Source organism: Aulonocara sp. 'chitande type north' Nkhata Bay, linkage group LG3 (assembly GCF_057382095.1).
Source record: "Aulonocara sp. 'chitande type north' Nkhata Bay isolate Kocher_YH1m ecotype deep benthic linkage group LG3, A_spYH_male_GT1.1, whole genome shotgun sequence".
NCBI lineage: Eukaryota > Metazoa > Chordata > Actinopteri > Cichliformes > Cichlidae > Aulonocara > Aulonocara sp. 'chitande type north' Nkhata Bay.
In genome coordinates, this window is record NC_141346.1 from 30,083,354 (window position 1) to 30,100,187 (window position 16,834).

General features: G+C 40.0%; 1 protein-coding gene across 2 annotated transcripts; it reads right to left on the reverse strand.

The window, feature by feature from the left end:
* Nucleotides 1–4,566: 4,566 nt before the first annotated feature.
* LOC147335085 (uncharacterized) lies at nucleotides 4,567–11,260 on the reverse strand. Of its 2 annotated transcripts, none has more exons than XM_086275882.1 (2): nucleotides 11,080–11,260; nucleotides 4,567–9,211 (listed from the first exon to the last, which is right to left on the reverse strand). In XM_086275882.1, exons 1-2 carry the CDS (start codon nucleotides 11,093–11,095, stop codon nucleotides 7,626–7,628), a joined length of 1,602 nt encoding a protein of 533 aa, XP_086132008.1. In that variant the 5' UTR covers nucleotides 11,096–11,260; the 3' UTR covers nucleotides 4,567–7,625. The 2 variants fall into 2 exon arrangements, with proteins under 2 accessions (XP_086132008.1, XP_086132011.1); XM_086275885.1 differs by having other exon boundaries at nucleotides 10,969–11,260.
* Between the last annotated feature and the right edge of the window lie 5,574 nt (nucleotides 11,261–16,834).

Genomic DNA, 16,834 nt, shown 5'->3' on the forward strand with positions numbered 1-16,834 from the left:
GCACACAAGAATTTCACTCGCATGTGCTGTACCAATGTACCTGCACATGTGATGTGACAATAAAAGTGATTTGATTTGATTTGGTGAAGCCACTGTGGTGCATTTGCGGTGAGAAATGGTCCAGACGATGTACTCTAATAGTGGGCTTTACTGCATGTAATGGAGAGGCCTCCCTTACTACCACTTATATTATAATTTCTATATCACTTTAGGAGCACCTTTCGCTTTATTAAAAGAACCTTGTCTAGCTCTTTATTCAGCATCGCACTTTAAGCCTAGCACAGGAAGAATATTTGCACACAAGTTGGATTTTTCATTGAGTATTTATTGTGTATTTAAAAATCAGTTGGTAGCCTTTGTTACAGGTCCTACTCCTCATCAATAAATGTGGTGGTTGTCTGTGAAGAAGACAGTTTGTGATTGAGAGCAAATAAAGTTTACCAGTAAGGATAACTAATGATAGTGTGTGTGAAAGTCTAGAAATAAAGGTGGTGCAAAGAAGTGACCGTAAGATGTTATTACTCACCTTTCTTTCCCGTGTTCACTCCAGGGTGTTTGGGCAAATGTTTTCCTGGTGGTCCAGAAACATTTAAAGGTTCCAGGAGAGGCCATGGGTTAAAGGAGCGTGGGAAATCTTTTGTGCATAGCTGGACTGGCCATCGGGCATACCGGGCATTTGCTGGCGAATTTTTGTTTTTATTTTATTTTTTTTTTAGGAAGGGTATATATAATGAAAGGTGTTGGATTGGCCAATGGTCATGATCGACTCTGGGCTGGACCAATTACAGCCGAGGAAGCCGGATGCACCCTCCCCCTTGTTTAGCAATCATGTGATTTTCGCGCATTGCATGCCCGGAACTCGTGGCAAAACAATCCAAGTACCGCATCAAACGCAAGCATTTGCAGCACCGCAAAACGTTCATTCTCCGGTTCCAAACCTTCTTGTTTTTTCTTTGCCGCACAAAAAAGGAATGTACAAAACAAAAGGAGAACAATGCTGGTCCGTACAAAGACAGACTCGACGAAAAGTCAAAGAAAAGATACGAGGAAAAAATCAAAGGAGTGAAAGGGTCAGACCCTTACGAGCACACAGAGTGGACAAAAGACGTTAGCATGCTGCCCAACTTTCACCACGCTCAGATTTATAATTATACGGTTCTTGGAGTGAGTGCATACACTCATGAAGTTTAGTAACTTCAGGTCACTGCAACAAGCCCAGGTACAGTTTACCGACGGATGGGTACAGGACCTTGAAATGCACCGTGTAGAACGAAAGACCATCGTACGAACAAAGGTAAGTTTACCAGTCTCACAAATCGTCGTCATAAATACACATTCGTTAACAGTTTATTAATAGGACCTTTGAGCTCAACGGTAATTAATTAGTAGTGGAAATAATTTCTGGTAGCATTACAGAAATGTAGCAGTGACAATAATACTGTATGCTGTAATCGCACTGGACAATTAGTGATACAAAACAACTGTTTTATCCTGTGAATAAAAGTATATGTTTTTGTCAATGTACCATGGTAATAACAGAAGCGAAACACAATATTGTGTCAGGACAATTCACTATTTATGCACAATAAATAAAGGAGCATAGCGCAACAATTTCTGTTCAGCGCCAGACTTGCTTGTAACCTATATCACCAATTATGTTAAGAAAAATGACGTATTAACTACAACAGAACTCTGACCTTTGTGGGAATGCTTGGAGCAGACTAACATGTGAGCTGGAGTGTTCTGAGACGTTATATTTGGTATATCCAGACCATCCGTCGGCTCTTACTTCGGAAACATGGCTTAAAAAATTTCTCTTCAACGACGTAATCCGATAAAAACGATCTCTTTACCCGTCGGCTTCCCGTGGCTGTCATGCGACCGGCTATTGCAGTTAATAATACAACAGCTTCTTGCCATTTTTTGGGTTTCTTTTTATTGCTGTGTAACTGAGTTCAATTGAAAGCCTGCGTGTGCTAGTACCTCTTGCCACAAGTTCCCAGAATCCTTTGCGGTTTTACCCCTGATTGACGTCACATTTTCAATCTTTATCCTGGTGGGCCGGTCTCTAGTCAAAATGCCCGGGCCGATTTTTTGTCCCAGTCCAGCCTTGCTTTTGTGCTTGGGTTTTTTTTGGTGTTTTTACAATAAGGGGTATGGTTTAAGGATAAAGTGAAAAATATTTATTAATATGAAAATGTAAAATGTATTTATATATATTTTTATTGAAGTTGATGTATTATATAATGTGGTGGAAGGTCAGGATTTGAGAACTCACCTGTTAATAGAATAATGCTTTAACCTGTGACAGCTGAAAGTATTTAAGACTGTCAGTTGTTATTAGAGATGGCACGATGCCACTTTTTTATGTCCGATACCGATACCGATATCATAAATTTGGATATCTGCCGATACCGATATGAATCCGATATAGTGTTTTTTAATCAACAAAACTGTTTTTTAAAATATCTTGCTGCATTTTGCAAGTCTGCAAGTTCATACTCAAGTTTAAAACAACAACTACACTAAAGCTATTCTGTTATACCTGTATACAAAAAAAATATTTCATAGTTCAGCAATACTGATCAATCTAATAAACTTAGACCTACACCATTCTCCCTATTCTGGTATTTTAAAGAGTACTTAGCGTAAATATTAAGCAACCTAACTAATAGGGTTCCAACTCCCAGCAACAACAAAAATAAATAAATAAAAAATAGGGAACCACCCCTCACGCTCCACCTCATGATGCTTAATCGACGTAATCAACCTTAATTTGATGCAGTGTGAAAAAAAATGCACAGAAATCAATTATTTTTCAAGAAATATTAAATAGATTCAACATCTTTCTTCAACAAAATTGCAGACTGTACAGATGGTACCTTCCCAAAGGAAAAAGTACTATAGCTTACTAGGGTATATATATTAGACTTAATAGTCACTATATACAGTAATTGACTTCTATTCGTTTTACATCAAATTAAAACTTTGGGTGTCAGATAATTATTTATTAAAAGCTAGACATTTTAAATGAGAATAAGAAAGAAAAGTATGTCTTTGTGCCCCCTTTTCCCTGTTAATGCCCTATCGGCCCCCCTGGCTAAACTTTGCTAGATCCGCCCCTGCACAGTTACCAGCCGTCAGCTACGTAGAAAAAGATCCTGGTGTAGAAAGAAATATTAAATAAATTCTAACAACAGCTTATCAAGCTTAAACGTGCTGCTGTTGTTCAGCCGCTGGTTTCCTCTTTCTGGTGCAAAGTGGGCCAAAAACAAACAAGAGAGACTCGCTACAGAAAAGCCGATCAGCTGATCATTTAAGCAGTTTCACGATTGAAGTAGCAGCCGGAGAGCGAGAGGCAGTCGCTCGTTAAGCTTAACGTGGGAATGCTTTACAAACATTCAGAGATGGACTTACACACTTGCTTTACTTCTCTCGGGATAACTTTGTCGGAGATGAAATGCCAGGTTGCTAGCGAAGCTCCAAATGCTATCCAGACCACCGACAGGTCCCGCATGCCACAGCCGCTCTATCACGTGATGCATATTGCTCTGACGTGCTAACCTGAGGTGAGTTACGGCGTGTTGCAAGTTTTGTGAGGTGCTTTCGTGATATTTAATGGATCGGATTACATTTTTTATTTTTCTCCGATATCCGATCCAGTAATTTAGGTCAGTATCGGACCGATACCGATACGTAATATCGGATCGGTCCATCTCTAGTTGTTATTAGATGCAATGTTTGTGAGCTGTATGGTAAATAAATACCTTGTTCAACTATACTTGTCTTGGTCTGCCTCATAATAAATCCAGCCGCAAAAGGCTGCCCTATTACACTGCACATGTCACATGACAATACAGTTACAGGGGGATTCGGAGTGTGGTCCTGTGATAAATGCTGCAATTCCACTGTAATTATATGATATTTCAATTATTCTCTTTGAATTGGCATTTTAAATATATTTATGCACAAATACTTAACAGTAGGTACACTGGAATAAAGGGTTAGCAAGTCGTTTTCTTACAGAGAAAATACAAAAAATGATTATAGCGACATAACTTTTAAGTAATGTGTAAATAAGTTAACAGAAAATAAGAAATATACATTATAAGTTTTATATATCTTAATAATTATAGGATACATTTAATTTTACACATACCTTTGGTCAAAATGACAAACTGATGAAATACAATAAAAAAAGTTTGATGCAACATAAAAGAGACAGGTTTCTTTTTCTCATCATGCAACAAAACAGACCCACATCATGTTTTAAGACAACAGAAATCATTTAAAACTATTAAATTTTGTTATTTGAATTCTTTTGGCGGCAGAGAAAGACTGGACCCAGGGTGGTCAAAGCTCAAAACATGATCTTTATTTTACATTCCCGGGAACGGAGACCTGAACACATGAACACACGCTCAGGTCTGAAAGCAGCAGCAGCCAACATGGTCATTCATATATACGCATATGTATCGAACAATACAACATTTGTAATTTATTTTATCAATTTTCCTTCTGACGATGCTGTCTGTGTTGAGCGCTCAGTGAATCTGTGTTCGACTACTCCGCCTAGGCTGCACTGTCGAGCGCAGATCCACTGAGCGCTCAACACAGACAGCATAGTCAGAAGGAAGAGCGCAGGGCAAGCTAGCGAGACAGAAGTTAAGCTCTCCTTTTAACATGGACCTCCCCCACTCTCATTCAGATCTGGCGTTTGGAATTATTTTGGTTTTCATGTGACGTATGACCCTGAAGGTAAGCATGTCATGGACTAAAGTAAAACAGTATGTTGGATGTGCCATGCAATGCTCAATTACATTGGTGTGAACTAGTGTGTTAGCGCAGTTAGCTCGTTAACGTGTTGGCCGTCTAGCCCCATGCACGGAGCGATCGGCGGTAGCTCGTTAACGGAGATTTGCCGTGTTGTGGCGCTAAGGTCATTTCAACGAGATTAACCTGAAAGCACTAGTGGGAACACAACGAATATGACTGCACATTTACGCCGACATCATCCTAGTGCAAAGACAAAAACAACAAGCATGCTACTAACTTTACCCGAGTCATTTAGACAGCTGTTAGCACATGATTCTCCTTATGCTGCTGAGAATATAGCCCAGAAGAAGCGGATAGTATAGCTTTTATTTTGGAAAGAGCCATTTCTCTGTAATAAACTCTCTTTTCCAAAGATGAGTGATTCCTCAATCAGATACAGGGCTTGCAATATCGCTAGCCCGACGTCCCGGAGCTAGCGATTTTTTTCAGTCGGGCTACCAAAATCTATCTCTTCCCTGCCCGTCGGGCTATTGTAGGAAAAATATATGTCAATGCTTTTGCATTCTTTCAGAAATGTAGCTGGGTAATTATGTCATTGGCATCGGTGAGCCACTGTCAATATGTGACATATTGAAGTCGCGTTTGAATTTGCGCTTGTTTTTTGCTTTCACTTTGCAATCACGTGAACTGTGTATAGAGAGCGACAGCACTGATCTGTGAGTGATGATAATTTGTGCACCAATTCCTCTGACATCGTCTTATTAATCATTAGCTTACTATGCAAACATGACAAGTGAAATCTCCCGCAGCTTAAACATGTGAGAGGTTGATCGCGCAGAGAATCGCTGAGCTTATGTGAGTACGTGTGTAAAAGCAGCAGGATTTATATTTGACTACGATGACCTGGATGACTGAGAACCTTCACAGACAGATATATATTTTAGTTCTGCTGAGCCAAATAAGACAGGTCAGGGTGAAGAAGTGACAGCCAAAGAAAAGCTTACCACAAAACGGAAAAGTTATGACAAATCAGACTATAAGGCAAAAAGAAAGTGCAGCTTTATGGTTTCATGGACAAAATAATTTCTGTGGCTGCAATATGACGAGCTAAATAACCAGGGCTGCACATAAGTGGTCCGCAGGTGTGCATTCACTGTCAAAATAAAAAACACGCACAAGGGTTAGGGTTAAATTTAAAAACTGTACTTTTGAGTTAAAATATATATTTATAATTTTAATAAATGACAAATTAAAAATGCTTGAACATTTTTTTGTATCGAAAAAATATCGAACCGTGACACCAAAGTATCGAACCGAACCGTGAATTTTGTGTATCGTTGCACCCCTAATATATATATATTTCTGCAGCACGTCACACACTCTAAGTTTGGATCAAAACACTCTGCTTAGTTTCACTTTCTGTCTGCACCTCCTGTGCTGCAACCTAGTTTACACTCAAATCCCAACAAAACACATTTCACCACATTTCAAATAGCTACATTAGAGAAACAGCGCTGCATTGACCTCACTAATTTTCATGATGAACAGCCCACTAAACAGCAACAGGTCTTTCAGATTGACCTAGAAGGCAATCTGTTCAGATGCTCTGCTTCTCTTTGTGATCACATGATGACAATAATGCTTGGTCTGTAACATTACATAGATGTTTGCACAGAACAGATAAACTCAATGTTTGCATGACTTTAACGTGACAAAGTTTTCCTCAATTTGATCTTCAATGAACAGTTTGTTTTGTGAGGCGTGCATAGATCTCTAAGCCTTTGTGCATTGTGGCCTTTTATTAAATTCCGTTTATAGTTCTGCTATACATCACACACACATAGTTTTGATATAAACAACTCCTTCTGTGTTACTAGTTCCGCTTTTCTGTCTGGTTTCCTGTGTTTTATTAATATGCCTAAGCAACTCTACCCTAGCTTCCTGTTTTTTAACTTCCCCTAACTGAAGTCTCTGTTGCCAAGGCGACCAGTCACCCTCTGACCTAGTTTTCCTCACAGACCTTACTACAAAGTACAAAAAAACAATATAATCAGAAAATAAGAATATATTTTTATTAACACTCTTAATCATGGGTTTAATTTAGTAAAGTAAATATGGTAAATAGACTGGTTCTTATATAGCGCTTTTCTACTCTTCTGAGCACTCAAAGCGCTTTACACAACTTGTGCATTCACCCATTTGCACAAGCACATTGTTCTAAGTGCTTTCTAAGTAACATTCACACACATTCATACTCCGATGGATGCATCGGAGATCAATTTGGGGTTAATATCTTGCCCAAGGATATTTGGCATGCAGACCAAGGGAAGCCAGGAATCGAACCACCAACCTTCCGATCAGTAGATGCCTGCTCTACCGCCTGAGCTACAGCCACCCCATTAATAATAGCCATTACATTTATGAAACAACAATCAGGAGTTTCTGAAAAGACCATTTGATTAAAAATCAGAAAATGTAAGAAACTAATATCAACAATTAAGACAAAGTCTTTCTACATGCTGGCTGCCAGCTTAAGATGGGCATGTTATTTCCCTTCCCTTCATTCCTCTTCTCTCCAGAGCACACCTCCACCTCTCCAGGTTCTCTTACTACTGATTCCTATTCCTACTATAGATTACAATATCATCTGCAAACAACATATTCAACAGAGACTCTTAACTGACTTTGTATGTCAGTCTGTCCGTCGCTACTGAAAACAAGAAGGGCTCAGAATTGATGTAATCCCATCCCCACCTTCAACCCATCTGTTACTCCTTCAGCCATTCGGGAGGGGCTCAGAGTCGCAGAGCCGCTGCTCCTCCACATCAAAAGGAGCCAGTTGAGGTGATTCAGGCATCTGACCAGGATGCCTCCTGAGTGAGGTGTTCTGGGCCTATCCCACTGGGAGGAGGCTCCGAGGCAGATCCAGGACACACTGGGGAGATTATATCTCTCGGCTGGCCTGGGAACGCCTTGGTGTTCCCCGCGATCCAGCCCCGTGATCCAGCCCCGGATAAAGCGAAAGAAGATGGATGGTTGATTGGGGGGATCAGTTGATGATTTATTAACCTATTCTTGAGTGCAAAAGTCTTTCCACACTGATCACAGCTGAATGGTTTAAATCCAGTGTGGATAAGCTGATGTTTTTGTAAGCTGCCATCCTGAGTAAAGGTCTTTCCACACTGATCACAACTGTATGGTTTAAATCCAGTGTGGATGACCTGATGTTTTTGTAAGTGACCATTCTGAGTAAAAGCCTTTCCACACTGATCACAGCTGAATGGTTTAAATCCAGTGTGGATAAGCTGATGTTTTTGTAAGCTGCAATCCTGAGTAAAGGTCTTTCCACACTGACCACAGCTGAATGGTTTAAATCCAGTGTGGATAAGCTGATGTTTTTGTAAGCTGCAATTCTGAGTAAAGGTCTTTCCACACTGATCACAGCTGAATGGTTTAAATCCAGTGTGGATAAGCTGATGTTTTTGTAAGCTGCAATTCTGAGTAAAGGTCTTTCCACACTGACCACAGCTGAATGGTTTAAATCCAGTGTGGATGAGCTGATGTCCTTTTAAGTTACCTTTGGAAGTGAAAGACTTTCCACACTGATCACAGCTGAATGGTTTAAATCCAGTGTGGATGACCTGATGTCCTTTTAAGTTACCTTTAGAAGTGAAAGACTTTCCACACTGATCACAGCTGAATGGTTTAAATCCAGTGTGGATGACCTGATGTTTTTTTAAGCTGCCACTCTGAGTGAAAGTCCTGCCACATTGATCACAGCTGAATGGTTTAAATCCAGTGTGGATGACCTGATGTCCTTTTAAGTTACCTTTGGACGTGAAAGACTTTCCACACTGATCACAGGTGAATGGTTTAAATCCAGTGTGGATGACCTGATGTCCTTTTAAGTTACTTTTGGAAGTGAAAGACTTTCCCCACTGATCACACCTGAACGGTTTAAATCCAGCGTGAATGAGCTGATGTTTTTTTAAGTTGGCATTCTGAGTAAAAGCTTTTCCACACTGATCACAGCTGAATGGTTTAAATCCAGTGTGAATGAGGTTGTGTTTTTTTAAGCCGTCACTCTTGGTGAAACTCTTTCCACACTGATCACAGCTGAATGGTTTAAATCCAGTGTGGATGAGCTGATGTCTTTTTAAGTTGGAATTCTGAGTAAAAGCCTTTCCACACCGATCACAGCTGAATGGTTTAAATCCAGTGTGGATGAGCTGATGTTGTTTTAAACAACTATGCCGGGTTAAAGTCTTTCCACACTGATCACATGTGAAGCTTTTGTCCCCACTGTCAATGCTCTGGCGTCTTCTGGGCTGCTTCATAGTGGTAAAAGTCTTTTCCATCCGGTTCACAACTGGTTCATCTGTACTTGCTGGAACTGGTTGGTTTTTGTTTTCTTTGATGCTTTCCCTTCTTTTGCCTATAATGACAAAGAAACAATGACATGCGGTTATAGAATGACAAAACCTACAAAGTGTACAGATTATGACACATTCTTAAAACCTTAATTCAGTTTCAGTTTAACATCGTTAAAAGGTTAAAGAAAACGTATATAGAGACACATTGTAGACACAAACAGAAGACATTAAATATATGAAAAGAGATGTGTGAATTATTTAGCAAAGAAAAAAGATAAATAACTCTAAATATATCTTATATTTTAGACATCTAAAAGTAGCCACCCTTTCATTTGTTGACAGCGCTGCAATCCCTTGGCCTTCTCTCAATGAGCTTCATGATGTAGTCGCCAAGCGCAGTCGCAAAAAAACATCAATCGCTAACAAATAAAAAAGTGGCTCACGTGGTGACCATCCCAGGAAAGGAAGACCAAGAGTCACCTCTGCTGCTGACAATAAATTTATCTGAGTCACCAGCCTCAGAAATCACAGCACCTCTGGTTAGAGCCTAGAGAAATGCCACACAGAGTTCCAGTAGCAGAAATATCTCTACATCACCTGCTGAGAGGAGACTTTGTGAATCAGCCCTTTATGGTCAAATAGCTGCTAAGAAACCACTACTAAGGAAAAGCAACAATCAGAAGACATTTGTTTGGGCCGAGAAACACAGGGAATGGACATTAGACCAGTGAAAATCTGGTCTGATGAGTCAAATTTTGAGATGTTTGGTTCCACCCACTGTGTCTTTGGGCGAAGCAGAAAAGGTGAACGGTTCACGCTGTGAAACATGGAGGAGGTGTGATGGTGTGGAGGTGCTTTGCTTGTGACGTTGTTGGGGATTTATTCAAAATTGAATGCACGCTAAACCAGCATGGCTACTACAGCATCCCGCAGCAACATGCCGCCCCATCTGGTTTGTGTTTAGGTGCACCATCATTTATTTTTCAACAGGACAATGACCCCAAACACACCTCCAGGCTGTGTAAGAGCTAATTTGACCAAGGAGAATGATGGAGCGCTACGCCAGAAAGCCTGGACTCCACAGTAACCCGACTTAAACCCAATCGAGATGGTTTGGGATCATATGGACCAAAAGGGCTAGAAAGTACTCAAGACTGTTGGAAAACCATTTCAGGTGACTACCTGTGAAGCTCATCAAGGGATGCCAAGAGTGCGAGGCAGTAATCAAACCAAAGGGTGGCTAGAATCTAGAATATAAGACATGAGTTATTTTCATTTTTTTGTTTACTTCCTATTTCCATATTTCTTCATTTATAGTTTTGATGCCTTCAGTGAGAACCTACAATGTAAACAGTCATGAAATGAAAGAAAAGGCATTAAATGAGAAGCTGTGTCCAAACATTTGACCAGTGCTGTACTAAGATAGAAAGACAAACAGTACACTTGGCTCAACCTGGCTGCAGCGCCGTAAAGAAACCTGATGTTGTTCCTTACTTACTAAGATTTCATTACTTTCAAGGGGGCTTTTACTTTTCCATGTCAAAAGAAGATCTTCTAAATTAGTCTTCAGTGTAGGTGTACTTATAAGTTCTTCCAGGGAGTCGAGATTCTCTGATTTGTTGACTTCTTTTTCAGAGCAGCCACATTGTGCAGAGGATGTAATGCTATTAACAAAAGAAGCTCTATGCGATCATCAGATGGAATAAAGTAAGCGACAGAGGATAAACAGAAGGTACAAGCGAAAACACAAATTAGCTAAGAGAGAAACCCTGTAGACAATGATGGAGTTAGGCAACCAATGCAGTTATAATTTACTCACTGTGGATCCCTCTCTGAGTAACCCGAATTAAAGATCCACCAGGAGAGAAGGAGGCAAGCGTGCCGATTTTGTAATTAGACTACGACGAGTAGAGAGAGTGGGCTCACTTACATCCTCTTTCCAGCATGTTACTCCCGTCAGTCAGCACGAGTACACGTTCTTTGTTTACAACGATCAACGAGAGCGTATATCTTTCCAATCACGCATCACAAACAGAAACGCGATCTGCTGGAGACCAGAGGGGCACAGCCACACGATCTTTGCCTTAGACGGCTTAAAAAACTAAAGGTCCTCGTGGAAGATAAAACGTTTGATGACTGTAGTTATACTCTTACTTCCTTACGCCTACGTTCTGCTTTTTACAAGCGCTACTACTTCTTCTTGTTTAATGTCGATTGGCAAGCAACGTTTCTGGTGCATTACCGCCACCACCTGCACAGAAGTGTTGATAGGGGACACTAACTTCCTGCGAATTCTTTCATCTTTACTGTTCTGCCATCTTCACTTGATTTTTTTAATTACTGTTTCATTTCTCCTTTAGTGAGTAGTATCATTATATCAATTTGACTGCTTTATGTAGCTTGTTTTGCATATTTGCGTTCCAGCTCTAAAATTTGAGGCTCCCCCATTGGCCCCTCCCGTCAAGATTGTCTTATGCTTGTTTTCATTTTAATAAACGTGAACAGCAGAGAGAGGAAGACACACTACAAATCAGATGAAACAATACATTGTAATTTTTCCTGCATATACAATTTTACAGTCATTCACACCATGCCACTAATAACCAGCTCGCAAAGTAAAACATAATAAAAACAAACCAACAAACACAAAACACCAGAAATTATGATAAAGACTTATAATTGGCACAATTTGTGTTTTCTAAATTCTATTACACACATATACGCAAAAAGTGAACGCAAGGGCCCTCAGTGCCCCTGCTTGCTGCTGCTGCGCTGAAGTCTCAAACACAACCTGTCAAAAGGGAAAGGGGGCGGGAAGCACCCAAAGAAAGAACATTTCATTCATAATGTTTTCAATCCAAGCCCAGTGTGCATTGATTATTTTTTGTGGTTTGTGCGAAATCCCAGAAAGAAAATAAAACCCTATAAAATGGTCAAGGTCTATTAGGTTATGTTATGGTGATTCTCGGGTTGAGTGTCATCAGATGCTCAGTATAGGAAAAAAAAGAAAGGAGAGGAGAAGAAACGAGCAAAACATCAGATGTGTCATCGGATAATGGTAGGTATGGGGCGTTAAATGGGGCATTTAAACTTCATTTCATTTCATTTCAAAACAGCATTAAGACCGTGGACCAGACCTTTTATTAGAAATTCAATAAATACTGGCATTAATAGGGATACACTCATTTCCAGCTGGTGGCGATAATGCTCCAATAAACGAAGAAGAAGAAGACATCATAATTGTTATTTCCCATGGCATTTTTTCTTAAGCGGGTTAAAACCATCACCTTTGTCTATCTGTATCTGAAAGTGCCACAGGACTAGGGCTGTCCCAAACACACTATCAGTTGTGCTCATCTTGCTGATGTATTCATGGATGTTTGTTGTTTCATCCTGAATAGTGGTTCTGACACTGCAGCATCCTTCATTTCATTTAGTGTAAAGTCTCAGAGTGCTGGATTTGGATTGAAACTTTCCATACATGTTAAAGAGCTTTCTTATCTTGATGCCAGTGGCTTCTTTCTCTTCTTTTAGCCTACTGATTATCCCAGCAGGGGTACAGGTATTAATTGCCTGGATCCTATTCTTCCCATTCAGCTAACAACAGGCCATCCTTCAAAAGTCTTTGCCTCACTGTGTGTGCAGATGAACTCACACCTGCCTGCTGCCATTCCTGAGCAACTCTACACTTGTGGCACCCATATCCCGCAGCTGAATCCTGTTTAGGAGACCGTTCTAAGCCTTGCTGGACTTTCTTGAGTGCCCTGAACCTTCTTGACAACAATTAAACCTGTTTCTTAAAAGTTCTTGATGATCCCATAAATGGTCGATTTAGCTGCAATTTTAGTAGCAACAACATCCTTGCCTGTGAAGCCCTTTTTATGCAACACAATGATGTTGCATTGCAGATAACCATGGTTAACAGGAAGAACAACGATCTCAAACATAATCCTCACTATTATTCTAACTCAGTCAGCATAACATAATAATCTTCAGCCTTGTGCTCGTCAACATTCTATTGTTTGTATTGTTTGTTTATTGAAATTATCTCAGCATGTCTTTTTATGGTAGTGATAAATGCAGTGGAAATAGGTTTTTTGGGATTAAGTTCATTTTTATGGCAAAGAACTTTGCAATTCATCTGATCACTCTTCTTAACATTCTGGAGTATTTGGAGGATTTTCCTTCCTTCGGCAGAAACTGCTTCTTTGTGCTACCTGATGCTCATGGCGTGTTTTACTGCCTTACTTTCAGTTAATGTATTTTGTTTTGCACTATGCATATTTTATATGCCATTAGGTCATTTATTGTGAAAATTCTCATGTAGGAACTATTGTACTGCATTTTCGTTCCACTGGTGCACCTGAGGGAGATGCACGCCCATGTTGATGTGTGAGCATGGCAAGTTGAAGCAAGAGACGCCAATTTAATTCTGAGAAAGTTGTTTCTTAAAAGTATCTGTAAAGTGCTCATTTCTGCCTCAAAGCATGGGTCAGCCAGCGAGGTATGTTTGTATGTTATATAGATCATTTTATGTCTTTATTTCACTTGTCTTACTATTTCATTGGATTTTATGTTATGTTTTAGTTCGACGGTGGCGTAGTTTGTGATCAAGGTGAAGCTGTAACAACCCCAAGACCTTACAACTAACATTAAAGCCAACTTCATGCCATCAGTAAAAGAACTCTTTATTGACTTTAAGAAGAGGTAGAAGTGATAGTCGAACTCGGACCTGCATGATTCCCGGCCCCCTGGTGGCAACATCGTGCCAGTGCACCAAGGACCAAGCTGCTGCAAATGTTAATGGACACACAAGTTCACAGTTGCTTCTTCATAAAGATGTCCAGAAGCCAGACATTAAAGTTTATGTTTGGAAAGATGACACAAGGAGGGAGAAACAATAAGGAACTGTGTTAAGCCTGACAACAACAGCATCACAAGTTAGCAAGAAGGGAATTAATGCACCCAAGTTCACAATTCATTACTCAAGTCAAGTTAAAAGGAGATTTTGCATCAACAAATAAGTGCATTACAAGAAAAACAAAATGGCAGACACAAATGAGACAGAAATTGAAGCTCCCAGTGCAGAACAAGCTGCAAGGCAAGTGGATGAAACCTCTTTAGAACATACAGTGCAAATGGAGCAACGTAGAAGTGAAAGGCCTCGCATGCTCACAGAAAAAGGAAAAGAATTCCATAAAGAAAGGTTACAAGGGTTGCAACGTCGCTTTGACAGTATTTATGACAGATGGAAAGCATTAATCAAGGTGGCAAAAAAATCTGTTATAAAAGGAGATCCACCTGACATTCTTGAAGGTCACATGAACGTTGTACAAAGAGAAGCAGCTGAGCTTAATGATATTTATGATGAATACAGAGCAATGGATGGACCACCTCATGATATGCGTTCCAAGCTAGACAAATGCACATCAGTGACTACAGTAGTTTTGCAAAAGATCAAATGTCACATTAAAGGAGAAACTCAAGAGGAGATTGTATGGCCTGATGCAGGCTCTGTATTTACATCCTCCAGCTCTGTTAGTGCCTCAGTTCATAGTCCATTTAAAGCCAATACAGTTCTTTCTAATGGTTCCTCCTCCAAAAGACAAAAAGCTGCAGCAGAGTATGAAGCCACAAAGGCTGTGCTTCAGATAATGACGGAACAAGAGAAGTACAGAGAAAGAATGCAAATGCTTGAAGAAGAAGACAAACGCATATCCGCAGAGCAAGCAGCTGCTGCAATGTCACAACGTCTCCTAGAGGAAAAGGAGGAAACTGAGCGCAAGCTACAAAGAGAAAAGGAGAAAGCGGCCGTGATAAAGAGACAACAAGAGGAAAGTGCTGCAAGGAGAAAGTCAGTTGAGGACTTTAGAAGAGAAATTGAAAGATTGGAAAATCTGAAAGGACTCAAGGCAGCACAAGCAAAACTACAAGTTTATGAGGAAGACTACGTTTCAGTAAAGCAAGAAAGAGTCACTCTAAACCCTGCAAACTTACAGGTAACGGAGTCCAAGAATACTGCTAATCAACCCTTACAACCACGAAGAGAGTTAAATGTCACTTATGAGAACACAGGTGAGCTTGTAAAGGTTTTGGCAGAAGCTATGTCAGCTAATAGACTGCCTATTCCAGAACCCTCGGTATTTAGTGGGGATTTCCACTTAAGTTTAAGCATTGGAAGGCATCCTTTCAGACTCCAATAGAGAGAAAGAACATTCCCACTGCCGAAAAGATATTTTTTCTACAGAAGTATGTTGGTGGCTGTGTTAAGGAAGCCTTAGATGGCTATTTTCTGATTGGCTCTGAAGACTCATATGAGGCAGCATGGAATATGCTCAATGAACGTTATGGAGAGCCTTTTGTCATTGCTAAGGCCGTTAGAGACAAGTTACACACCTGGCCAAAGGTCACACGAAAGGATAGTGCAGAGCTAAGAAAGTTTGTGGACTTTTTACAAAGCTGCCAATCTGCAATGACTAATAATGAGAATCTGAACATTCTCAATGATGGCATTGAGAATCAAAGACTTGCTGCTAAACTACCAGATTGGTTAAGTAAGAGGTGGAACCGAAAGGCTACAGTGTACCAGCTGGAGCACAAAAGATTCCCACGTTTCAGTTACTTTGTAACATTCCTGTCAATGGAGGCAAGTATCGCATGCAGGGCCGGCCCGTGGCATAGGCCGTATAGGCAAATGCTAAGGGCGCCGTCCATCAGGCGGCGCCACGCCAGTGCCACAAATGTTGAAAAAAAAAAAGTTGGTACTATTATTTCTAAATACAAAAAATAATCCCACGTTAATTAAAATGCAAAGTAAAGCTTATTTAATAGAAATATTATTTGTTACAACATTACGCCCCCCCCCCCCCCCCCCCCCTCCCCGCACGGTGCGCCCCCTCCCTTCCCGTATCATGGTTCCTTTTGGACGTCACCACATCAGAAAATCAACAAAAGGTGTCAAAACGGCCAAAACTGTCAGGTGCCCAGGGAAGAAAAAAGAGAAAAGAAGAGGAGGAGAAACAAGAAAAAGACAGAGGTAGGTAACGTTAGCCTACATGAAATTATTTGTCTGAATGTGATAGTAACCTAAATTTTTAGCATTGAGCTAATGTTACATGATTCGCTAATTGATAGTCAATAAATAGCTAGTTAACTGTTTTAACGTCAGTTAATATTGTGGAGGGGGGGGGGGCTAAATTGTTATGGAAAATAATAATGTAACGTTAGGTAATTACAGCACTCCCACCATTCCTCATTTGTATTCATCTTTTAAGCAGGTGTTTTTTGTTTACATTGTTATTGCCTTCTGGTTAGCTAACGTTTACCCTGCAGGTAATAGTCACTTTTCCACCCCTGTATATATTATAGTTGTAAGCCTAGTTGTTAAAGTGCACATCATTAATGTTAATTAAGCAATATCACATGAGAGGGAATGCTGTTTTTTAATATGAGCACTGCTGTGATTCGGTCAAAGATAATCATAACATAACATTCTCATATGATATTATACTGTTACTTTGCATTCTGCTATTCAGCATTTCACTGTAATGATGACAATAAATTGAATCTAATCTAATTTGCATATCAGTTAACATCATACATATATCTCTTTGGTTTTTCATTTATATTATATCATTTGATTTTATTCCTGGAATCATATGTTTTTATTATTAGACTTTGATACT